Source organism: Dreissena polymorpha, chromosome 8 (genome assembly GCF_020536995.1).
Source record: "Dreissena polymorpha isolate Duluth1 chromosome 8, UMN_Dpol_1.0, whole genome shotgun sequence".
Taxonomy (NCBI): Eukaryota; Metazoa; Mollusca; class Bivalvia; order Myida; family Dreissenidae; genus Dreissena; species Dreissena polymorpha.
Window position 1 is genome coordinate 44,524,330 of NC_068362.1, and position 12,553 is coordinate 44,536,882.

The following is a 12,553-nucleotide window of genomic DNA, read 5'->3' on the forward strand; positions in this document are numbered from 1 at the left end:
TGGGCATGTTTTGCATTTTGAAAACTACAAAATACTAGATACAATAATTCGATTGAAGACCATGGTAGTCGCGTTGAATATATCATCATATATTATGCAAATTAATATGTTATATCTCCGAGTTTAAATGAACGAAACATTCTTCGCTAATAAGAAATATCTGCACGACTTGGTAAAAAATAGAAATAAAATAGCGATTTTAAATAATAATTCATAGTTTTGGGATATGTCTGCAACTTTCCCTATCGTACTCGCGTTTGGCGTTTTTATGACGTTAATAGTGAAAATAACTATTAGTGTACAACTGCCAGTGTGTTATTTTAGAACTTGTCAAAGGGAAAATATTGAAAAAAAGCAACAAGCACTAATTTAAAAGTATAACATGCTTAACTCCCATTCATATTAACGGTATTTGGCTGGTGGTTTCCTAACTCGTTTGATAGTTTTTACAACATGAACAAGGATAATGCTCATTAATATGTGTCTTGTTCTGAGAAAACTGGTCATAATGCATTTGCATAAAATGTCGTCCCAGAATAGCCTTTGCAGTCCGCACAGGCTAATCAGGGACGACACTTTCTGCGCAAACTAGATTTTCGGTAAAAAGGGACTTCCTTTAAACGAAAAATGCCATAAAAGCGGAAAGTGTCGTCCCTGATTAGCCTGTGCGAACTGCACAGGCTAATCTGGGACGACACTTTACGCACATGCATTATGCCCAGTTTTCACATAACGCGACTCAAATGTATGACGCTCGAATTGTGAGCGTCAATCTTAAACCTAAAAGAACCAAGGATGATGCTTGTGTCGTGGTGCGTCTTTGAAGGTTCATATGTTTTTTTCTTTCAACGAAAACCCTTTGTCAGGTTTCATTACATAGGCCGTTTCAGATATTGAAATCATGTGTGCATCAAATAATTTGGTCAACGTACACACATATTTTTTTTTAAATAATATGTCAATACCACACTTGAAACTAACATAATAAAAAAATGAATGTCTAGAAAACAAAACAAGTTAAAAAGGTCTACATTTGACATGACTGTTACTTTTGTAAAATATCTTCTGTTTCCACCATATGTCATTGCAAAATCTCGCAGCCTATGCGAGAAAACGACAATTGCTCGTGCTGTTGTTGCTATTGTTGTGCTGCAGGGGTCGGCGATCGTTCGCTCCTAGCAGTTACTGACGTCGGCCTTTGTCCAACAACCGGCGAGATGTTATCATTTGGTGGCGTCGGCGATCGCGCGGCCGTTGGGTCCGCCATAACCAAAACAAGGGACATTGGTCCATCGAAACGTTCAGGCGCCTCTAGGGCAGACTCTTCGACAACCGACTGATCCGTTTTCTTAAAAAAAATTATAACAGCTTGCTGGGGATCGGAAATCATACGACGAGATCAAAAAGTGCTCAGGAACAGACCCAGTCGATATGAGCAAGAAATGTTTACAAAAAAGTTATTGTGTACTCATATCTGTATTAAAGGTTACAGCAGTTCTCCGCATTTGCAGTGCAAGTTGCACCATTCAGCAATAAGTATTTAGTACATAGACAAGAACAAAGCAAGAAAAGACTTATTAAAGTATGAAAAAGAAGAACCCCAGAAAATGAATATATATATATATATATATATATATATATATATATATATATATTCCGAATATAACAACAATATCTTACAGCTGTTTTCTTCGCCACCAGCTCGTCTCCCGAGGAAGGCGTTACCACGTTTCCACGCGACCGGCAACACAAACGCGCGCATCTCTTCCGGCAGCACGTGCACACGCACACGCCAACACAGATACCCGTGCAGCCGAGCACGATCAAGATACCAACGCCGATAAGACCGGAAACACCAAGCGCTATGATGGGACCGAATATCTTCTCGAGCACTAAACATAGAAATTATCGAACAATTTCATGACTTTCACATTGTTGGTAGATTACGTGAATTACGAATTTTGCTATTTATTACTGTACCTTAATTAAATCAAATGCTACAAGTAATAAGTTAATGAATGTGACGTAGTTATTGCACCATTTTGTACACATGCCATATACATGATATAATTACGAGTTTCTTTTTCAAAACATACATTGTTTGTATTATTTAATGAAATAGAATACTAATTCTGCACTTTGTAGACGTATATCGTATTAATTGCGCAAGGAATGTGTCTGTTAGTTGAGACGCGCTCTCGTTCTAAACTGTTTTCGTTAGATCTTTTATAGATAGTGACTGTTACTGATCCTTGGAACGTCACACTTACCGGAGCAGCCTTCCTCGTCGGCGTCGTCATCACAGTGCGGTGTGCCGTCGCACTTGAGTCGCCCATCAATACACCGGTTCTCCGCCTTGCAGTGAAAGTAGTCATCAAAGCATGGGTCTGTAAGTAGAAATGCACTCTCGTAATAATCTATTTTCACAACTCACGTGTATGAGTCGTTTGTAACAAGATATTGTTGGTAAACCCTGCGCATGGGTTACGATCACTATATAAAATAATTAATCCCACATTGATGCATATAACGAAAAATCACGGACACTTTAAAAATCGCACATTGATGAATATAACGAAGACTTACGAACACTGTAAAACGACACTCTGATTTGTGAATATTCAATGTCGTAACAATGCAAATATTACGATCGTTTTAAAAGTTATAAATATTGTGTTGAAAGCTGTGTGAAAAGTATCCTTAGAAACCACATCATATTAACCGTATATGATAACCTAGAATATTGATGTAAGTCTATCATTATTCTGGTCAATTACATGATTTTCCAATTAGGCCTTCGCCAATTTTTTTTTACTGTGGATGTATCAATTTATAATACAAATTTCATAGATGTATTACTTGAACCGTTTAATATATGCAATTCTTTTGCCAAAACTCGATTGTGTATATGATTTTATACTTTACAAAGTCAATACATACAAATCTCTTCAACAAGTATTGAGTGACGCTTCTCACGCTAGATAATGTACAGTTTATATAAGTGTTCAATATATATAAACTTTCAATATTCTTGGTCCATATTAACTGTCAATCGAATATAACGATGAAACCAAACTAACCAAACTACATTTATATAAAGAAAGAAAAAAATATGTAATAAACTCACACGGTAATGTTCTAGTTGCTAGGATACGAAATCCGTCCCCTCCGATGGTGTAGTCCGTCTTAAAGCGGAACACGACGTACCTCTGGGTGGGGATACCGGATATGTTAGGCGCGTCGGAGCCGCAGAACCTTCTGATGGGTTCCTTCCCTGTCATCCCATCTACGTCACTGTCGTAGATCTCAAGGAAGTCGTTTGTGCAGTTCAAAGACGACTCCAAGTCGAAGTATTTAAATTTCAGTTTGTACCTGAATATAAAACTGAGTCATTGAAGATTAATTCATCAACATATGTACAGAAACATACCATCACAACCCATTTGGAAACGTGGAGAAGTTAAGAAGTAGTGACATGGTGGAGTTTTAAAAAGAAAATCGATAATTTTTGTCAGATTGACAAGCGACTTTCCCTGAAATTAAATCGCTAATGCCATCAAACGAATGTTTTTAATAAACATGTAATCAAGTATCTACACTCACAATAAAACATTGGCTTCTTGCTGATCTAATACATAATTTTGCATCTCCAAAAGCGACGGATGAGTTTGCGCATCGAATAGGTGGAGCGCCTATGCACATTTAAGCTAGTATAAAGTGACATATTGTATGTAACGGTTTCCATAATTTTTATTTGTTAGTCGACTACTCAAATTATGACTTGATGAACTTAAACGCTTGTCTTTGAAAGATCATAAACAATTAGCACGTAACAACTAGAGGCGTTCCCGTGACGGTCTTTTTCGTCTGTTCGTGATCTATTTGTAATCCGCAACTGTGTATATAACCCTAATAAGCCCTCTTTTAATAATGATGATGTATGCCAACAATAACAGCGCAATATGACTACGTGTAACAGTCATCCGTACACAGAATGCATGTGAAAAAGGTGACCCTCATAATGACAACTTTTTGGGCCTAGTTATTTGTAAATGTCATGTAACGAATCAACATGCCAACAAAAGGCAATACATACACATGTATAAGGCTGTTGATATAATAACTGACGTGAAAGTATATCAACTTTATTATGGGGCTAAAATGCTAATTGTTATAAAAAAAGCAAATGTCGCTTACGATATATATATGGTTTAACCCATTTATGCCTAGCGTCCAGAAAAAGGCCTTGGCAAACAGCGAAGACCCAGATGAGACGCCGCATGATGCGGCGTCTCATCTGGGTTTGCGCTGTTTGCTTAAAGGAATTTCTGTAAGAAATATGCTAAATATAGAAATATTTAAACTAAACATTCCTAATTTTGGAAATAAATTGTTCCAATTTAGAAGGATGGGAGAAGTTTTAACTACATCCTTTATATATATATTAATATTATTGGAAGTTTAACTGTTGCCTTCCAACTACGCAAAGCGCTGTATACAAAAGTTGTTTGTTTCTACTAAAATGACTGACACTAATTTTTTGTGTCAACTAAACACTTTTTATGTGGTATTCCAAATTGATTTTTTGATCGTTTTTTTCTTAATTCGTTCATCATGAAATATATTTGAAAACGTAATTATGTTGACGCATGTGTTTGAAAGAGATCTTGAAGGTGTATGTAACATAAAACACTATTTAACTTCTAAATAACTTTATTTAAAAAAAGTTAACGAAAAAAGACCGACCTATCCTTATTTTTTGGACGTGTCAAATAAAACAAACAGCATATTTTTGCTGTATTGAAATTCGTCGACTATGGTTTTTTAGGATATTAAACACTTGGATTACAGAACAAAAATCGTCGTCTTACATAAGTTACATCTTTTCTTTTGAATTAACTTACTGTATAAACAATATTGTTGTACATGAACTATTTTGAGAATGATGGTTATATAATTATTTTATGTTTTTAGTATTACATAGTTTGGGTACACATTGTACAATCTGTTTTACTTAGGTTGCTAACTTCATAACTTACAAAATAAACAATTAAGTTAACGAAAATAATCTGTGAAATTTGAGTAATGTAATGATATTTATATGCCACGACTATTAGATTATATATCGTGCATTGGCTCCATCTCCTGTTATAAGCCATCTCTTTGGTATTTGCTCAAACTCGTTTGGAAGAATTCAAAATTATCTATTAGATCGGAATGAAGTCAATGTTTTCGCCAAAGCGGTAGCTTAAAAAAGCTGATAGCTACCTTTTAATGTCGTAAGCGATTTAATTGGAATATAAATGTACTTGTCACATAGGCAAACATATCGATTATTTTTAAACACCATTATGTCAATACTTATAAAGTACCTAATGTTTCCAAATGGGTTCAGATTGTACGTTTGTGTACATTTGCCGATGAATTTATCTTCCCTAAATCGTACTACATTTCACAATTTTTAAACGAATGCGATAGATGTTGTAAAAACACACACATATAAAACTTATTCAATCTTTATAATTCTCCGTATCTTTTAAAAACGTCCGATCTTACGCGCCCGATTGGAATTGCATTTGCTCGTTTATTAATTTAGTCGTGTTCTGAGAAAACTGGGAATAATGCATGTGCGTAAAGTGTCGTCCCAGATTAGCCTGTGCAGTCCACACAAGCTAATCAAGGACGACACTTATGTGCCTAAATTGGATTTTTGCTAAGAAGAGACATCATTTACACGAAAATGTCATAAAAGCGGAAAGTGTCGTCCCTGATTAGCCTGTGCGGACGTCACAGGCTAATCTGGGACGACACTTTACGCACATGCATTATGCCCATTTTTCTCAGAACACGACTTAATGAATCTCAAATGAGAGGGGATGAACGGCCATGTTTTTGTAACTCACAATGCGCCAATGCGTTTGCCTGCGTCAAGCTGCGTCACGCACAGTATGTTGTCGGAATAATCTACTATTTTCAGGTGGTTCAGGTGGGAGTTCAGGTACAGCGAGTCGTCCTCGATGGACATGTCACACCTCTGCCCAAATGAACTCGACCAGCTGTCGTCCATGTAGTCTAAGAGAAAATAGTACAAAATAATGCAACTAACATTGATTGAAATTCGAGTGGTTGCTTTCCCCAAGAATGACCACTTTTAATAAAAACGTTCGCGTGTGATTTAAAATGGTTTCCTGCAAATTTGAAAATGTGTATGTCGGTATTTATTAGACATGTGTAAATTACAGACGTTAAACATGCTTTGAATATATAAGTATACACTTTGTTTGAAACTTTCAAAATATGCAATGAAAGAACTTTGCACGCGATTGTTATATTTATTTCACATCTCGTTTTTTCATTTCATTTTATTGTATTTGCCTTTATATAAAGGATTAATGCTCGTGGCTTGTGTGCTGTTTTTCTTTTTTGATATTTATTAATGTATTTATTTACATGTTTGCTTCTTGGAAAATGTTTAAAAAAAATTAAGATGTTAAAATATGACGACATTTTAATATCGTATATGTTTCAAATTGTAAATTTAACCCTATATTCTGCAAGAGTGCCTTAAACTCTACACATTACAAAGTGTCATTTTTTTATTAATTAACGTCGTATAGAGATCTACATCTCATCTCAAATTTCACCGCAGTTATCGACCGAAATGGCAAACTTTTAAGTGTTTAACACCCGAATCCATTTACCGCATATAACGAGAAACTACTTACAATCCATTATCAGATACCATCCCATACAGACGGACGAACACACCAGTAACAAATAGCAACACACCGTGGATTTATCAAAGACCATTTCTCTCCTATTTTCGTAGTCTCGCTCAATTATTTTCAAACATTCATGTTCAACTGACTGATTGGTAAGTGCGTAAATTCAAATAAGGATGTGCGTAAATAAGTAATAATAAGCATGTTTATCGGCAATCTGGCCAATTTTTATCAATCACTTAACACAAGTAGAAAAAATCAATGCCAATCAGAATAAGGGGCTTAGAGGTACCGCAAGAAATTAAATTCTGATAAGAAAACAAATGGTGACGGTAAGTCCACTAATAAAGAGAGACATCTTAATGTAAATATTACCGATGTAACCGGAACAATAAATGTGAGATTTGGCGATATTAAAATGGTAGGCAAAGTTGCTGATTGTTGAATTGAAAGAGGTACGGAGGATTTTGGAACATTTCTTTTCTCTGGTAAACGCAAATATCATCTTTTTCCTATACAAAGAAATAACGTGTCTCTTTTCATAACCTTACATTATCTACTTCCCTCTGTATGTATTTGAATAATTAAGAGGGCTTATACAATACTTCAAAATACCATTTATTTCTTCTTAATAAGAATTACAGTTGAAACAGCAATATGTTCGGAATGTTTAATTAATTTTGTTTTGACTCTGATATTAAGCCAGATACACGGAACTTGTTTTATGGCATCGAAAACGGTAAACGGGTTTCGGCTATGCGGTGATTGCCATCGCATAGACATGTCATTTGCATTCATAAGTTGCGCCTCACATTTGTACGTTAATGCGGCGTCAAAATAATAATGTTAATATATATGATTGAGAATTAATATTTTAATAAAAATATAAAAAGTAAACAAATTGTTTATACCTACTCTAAAATTGAATACTAGCATTATTATAATTAAAAACAGATGTTGTTGAAGCGGTAGCAGTAGTAGTAGAAGTAGAAGTAGTTACGAGTAGGCTGTCAAAGAAAAAGTGAAAGAAGTAAGTAATGTGATCATATTGTTACAGTCATCTAAAGAACATGTGTAGCCACGTGCTACTTATATAAATAGTATACAATACTAACGAATAACTGATTTGACGTCCTTCTTAAGATCGTAGTAGTATAGCAGTACGGTAATTGTATCTATAGGCATTTCTTCCGGTCGAGCATGCGCTTGAGCTTTCATTGAACAGGTGTGCCCAGTTAAATGCATAAAAATGAGGATTAAAGAAACGGCACCCGCCAGCAAGCTGAGCAACTAAGGGTATAGCAGGCTCTTGGACAAAATTATTGATTTTTTTTTGCCACGACTATCGCTCTAGGATAATATATAGTGGCAATAAATATTGTTTTCATGTGCGCATCTAAATAAAAAGGACTTGTTAAGATGCAGATAAACAATGCTAGGGAGTAACTAATCCCAATTCCCAGTCTAACTTGACAACGTATTCTGTAACAACAATACGACTTTTATGTATTCCACTTACTTCACGTTGGGTAACAATTTAATAACAAACATTTTGCGCTGGCCATATTGGAACGTTGATTTGTATGGATAGGCAAAAAAATACAAACCTACATTCGTTGCTTCTCATGATTTGGGGATATAAGGGGCAAAACTAACGCTAACCGAAAACAGCGTTAAAGTACTCATGCTCTTTGAATTAGATTTCTATCATTTGTTTTGTTTTTGCTGTTTTTATACTTCTGACAACAAACATTACCTTTACTTTGAAAACACCTTAATTATTGTACCCAGAAGCGTCAGACACATTAAGTTGGGCGGCTGGCTGCTTTCGAACCTTTTTAATGCCCTTACTGAACGAGTCTCCTTTGTGTATAAATTATGGAATTATATTGTTTAAAACAATAAGTGTATAATCTCTTTACTATTTAAACCTTGAAATGTGAACATTTCATAGTAGTACACAAAGACTTAAATGCTGCAGATATAAATCATGATATCGCGAAATACTATTGCACAGAGGGGAATTATATGCTGGAGTCTTGTGATTAATTTGATCTCAATAGTTCCCATCTGCACTTGGACTTCAACAGGTATGTCAGAAAATATATATTTCATATATCAATTTTCATATATCAAGCAATTGATCCGACACATAAAAACTTTTACTATAAACATGTGGCAACTTTTTTGTATTCAAATAACTAATTTTAAATAGAATACAAAAGTTATTTGCGGTCAACCCTTTATGAACTTATAATGAGTTTAGAATGAAAATGCTAATGAATTCTGAAGTCGCACATTTTATTAAAGAAAGAAAGTGTAACAAAAGGAAGTCAATGAAACCAACTGAATGTTTATGAGTAAACAGCATTGGCAATATTCGTTTCAAACTTGAAATGATATCACTTTTTCAACTGACACTGTCTGTCACATTTTTGCAAAACAATATTTCTGATAAACAAACAAAATTTGCAAAAACGAAGTCATTTGAAATTTTAACTTGATTGATTAAATTTTACGAAACACTTTTTATTTACGGTCTCCTCGATATATGCACGAAGACAACTTCTGTTTGCAGTATGTGACACTTTTCTGGCTTGAATACTTAAGACCTGAGTCTCGAAATTGCGCCAGCATTTAATCAACTCGGGCAACATGATCATTTTTTTGCATAACACCATAACGTCGTCAATGTAGAGGAGACATGTCTGCCACTGGAAACCTTGCAGAGGTAATTCCATGGTCCGTTGAATAATGCTAGCTGCGGTGTTTAGACAGAATGCCAACTCTGTCATTTCAAATATCCAAAATTACATTCGTAAACGCTTTCGGGAACGTCTACCTTTTTGAAAGTATGTGGATAAGCAGGACGTCCAATCGGAGCTGCTAAAATACTGTAAGCCAGACACGGTCTAGACAATCCTTGAGTCGAGGAAGTTGATATCCGTCTGTCTTAACCAAGGGACTGACACGCCGGTAATGAACAAACGATAAAGCGGCGCACCGGATGTCTTTCACTCTAGCTCTATCGGGCTATCCCAAGGCGAACTCCTCTTCTGGATCACAACTTTCTTCATAAGGTCTTCGATTGCATTGTAATATTTTGTTAGCCTAAGCTAAAGGCATCCGACGAGGCCTTGTTTTTACTGGTACTGGTAGTCTCCAATACTATTAATGTAATGTTCTGTCAGGTGAGTTACACATATATTGCATTCATCTTATAAAAATGTTTCGCTATATTTGTGAAGCAGTCTTGTTAAGTACTACGACGATCTCCTTTTCCGTTTTACTTATTTAAGAGCGCTCGTAAAGGTCTTTCAGATGATCTGGTAATTCGTTTAATCCTGCATGACCAGGCACTTCAGATACTGTCTAACAGCTTTTTCTTTCTAAAACTTAAGTAATTCGCAATATATTAGCTCCCTTTCTCAACGACCACACTCACCGTCCTATTAATTGCATTCTGCTTTAGGAATGGTATTCGTAAGCCTTACCGCGCATGTACAGTTTACCAGTTTTGCTGCCATAACTAGACCGTATCTCTCTTATCACTGATCATTGGCTTCTATTATGTTATCCGGCTTCCCACCACCATCAGCATCTTCTCTGCCTGCATACACGTCTATTTCATCTTCAGAATTATCTTGTGCAAGTATATCGTCTGCGACAATCACTTTTCGCATATGCCCGTACATTTTTCAAGGTGCAAGGTATGTCTTGGTCTTTAAAGAAATGACGCCACGACTCAAATAACAAATTCCCGAACGAATTTTAGCCGGAAAGCAATATGCATATGGAACCAGCCAACTTAGGCTTTTTAATTTTACTTAGCAGGTTAAAGACGATTGGAGTATCTATCGTTTCCGATGTGTCAGAATCAGCTGTAAACACAACAGGGGTAATTCGAACTTACCCCATATTTTAAGATCGTCTCCGTAATCCCTGTTGTAACACCCGTTGTAACTGACACGGTCGTAGTGGTATTTTTATGATGGCCGATCTGTTCTTTGCAGTTTATTTTTTTATTTAATCGGACGTCCATTCGCCCTCAATGGCTGTGTAAAGCGTCTTCATTTGTTTGTAAATTTTGTTCATTACGTATTGTTTCTCTTGATTGCGATTATCTCTCGCATGGTAACCTTTCTGTTGGCAGCTTAACCAACTCACGCCCCTATAGAAGTTCTTGCTTTGGCGCAAGTTTCGATCCGCCTATATCTTTTCTATTCTTCCTAAGAGCTCGTTATCTACGTTTCTAAAACGTAAAAGTGTTTGTTTCATCTTTGTAATTTAGTTGTGAAAGCCTTTTTTCCCTGTCTGCAACATAATCATCATGGTCTACATGTGCAACCATTCTAGCGTTGTAACGGTTTCCCCGCATCTGGAGAAAGTCCATAAAATATACCACCTCGCTTTTTTTGTTTCAATCAAATTCGAATTTAACAAATATACCACCTCGCTTTTTTGTATATGAAATCGAATTTAACGGCACCGTCGGTCAGTCCATCTAAGAACCTTCTTATCAGACCTTCGTGTTTAGTATGGCGATCTCCCACGCCGTGAGAATTGTCATAAAGTTGTTTCAACTCAATTGCATACTCCTCGAGAGTTACATCATGTCGTTGTGACGATCGTCTGACCATGATTATGACCATTACTGTAATAATTATGGGCAATAACGGCGAAACCTGGTCGGTCACGTGCCGGACAAAATATTTGGTCACAATAATGCTCATGAAATGGGTCTAAGAAATAAATAAAAGAAATGCCTTACAAAATTCCAAGATGACACTTTAAGTTAAACGATAAGCTGGCAGAAACTGTTAAATATTGGAATGTGCAACCTAGAAAATAAATTCAAAAAAATGAATAGCTGATTTCCAGATTAAATGTCTAGTGATGTTTAGATTATATAAACACTTAACAGATTACTCGTTATGTAGCTTGTGTTTTGGTCGTTAAACGAGCACAGAACCTATAAACTTGTTTGAAACAAGCAACATTATTATCCAAGGAAATCTGTGATACTTTGTTTTCGCATCTTCGGAGATTTTGCATTTCGAATAGAAGATAATTTGTGAAGTTGCAAGTGAAACAAATGGAAAATTTATTGAAATTAATTATGAATCTCAAAATCATAAACACCTTGAAGCACATGAATGTTATCATTACGGTGTGGATTTAATTACGATGCGTTACCACAGTAACACCAGATGATGTATGTCCAGACAAAGTTGTACCCGAGTGTAAAGCTATCGACAACAGCACACTGTTTTGTATGGGCTACATACCTAACAACGTTCCTTGGACAACGTTGAATGTATTGTGACTTGCTTAGACACGCCTGGGATCGTCTACATACAAAATGGCTCCTTTCGTGGATTGAATTGGAACAAAGTCAAAATGCTACGTATTTCGTGCCACAAGTCCTATCAGTCTGATCAGATGCACGTTGAATCAGGCGCGTTTACCGGGCTGGGAAGTCGGAGTGAGTTACAGCTTAGCACTGAAGTCTCCCTCAATATTTAATCTGGAACGTTCGCAGGTTTTGAGCACGTGACGACGCTGAGCATTAGGGGATGTAAAAGACTCGATTACAGGTTTATTATCCAGAGTCTCAGTCCGAACACTTAATTTCCTCGCTTAGATGTTCTAGACATTTCCTTAATTGGTACCGTTCACGTTGAATTCAAAATAGACGATGACTTCATGACCATATTCAGGAATCGCCCAATAAAGACACTGATTCTGAGAGGAGCTGTCATAAATAGCTTTTATCTGACTGATTTGCAACAGGTGTGCAACGATATTAAACTAGAAAATGCAGACTTTAC

The 12,553-nt window shown here is 36.1% G+C and overlaps 1 protein-coding gene across 1 annotated transcript; it reads right to left on the minus strand.

The window, feature by feature from the left end:
* Window positions 1-293: 293 nt before the first annotated feature.
* Window positions 294-6,895, minus strand: LOC127841677 (uncharacterized). The gene is made up of 6 exons (XM_052370719.1): window positions 6,726-6,895; window positions 5,904-6,072; window positions 3,128-3,372; window positions 2,271-2,387; window positions 1,681-1,892; window positions 294-1,348 (listed from the first exon to the last, which is right to left on the minus strand). Exons 1-6 carry the CDS (start codon window positions 6,808-6,810, stop codon window positions 1,139-1,141), a joined length of 1,038 nt encoding a protein of 345 aa, XP_052226679.1. The 5' UTR covers window positions 6,811-6,895; the 3' UTR covers window positions 294-1,138.
* Window positions 6,896-12,553: the final 5,658 nt, after the last annotated feature.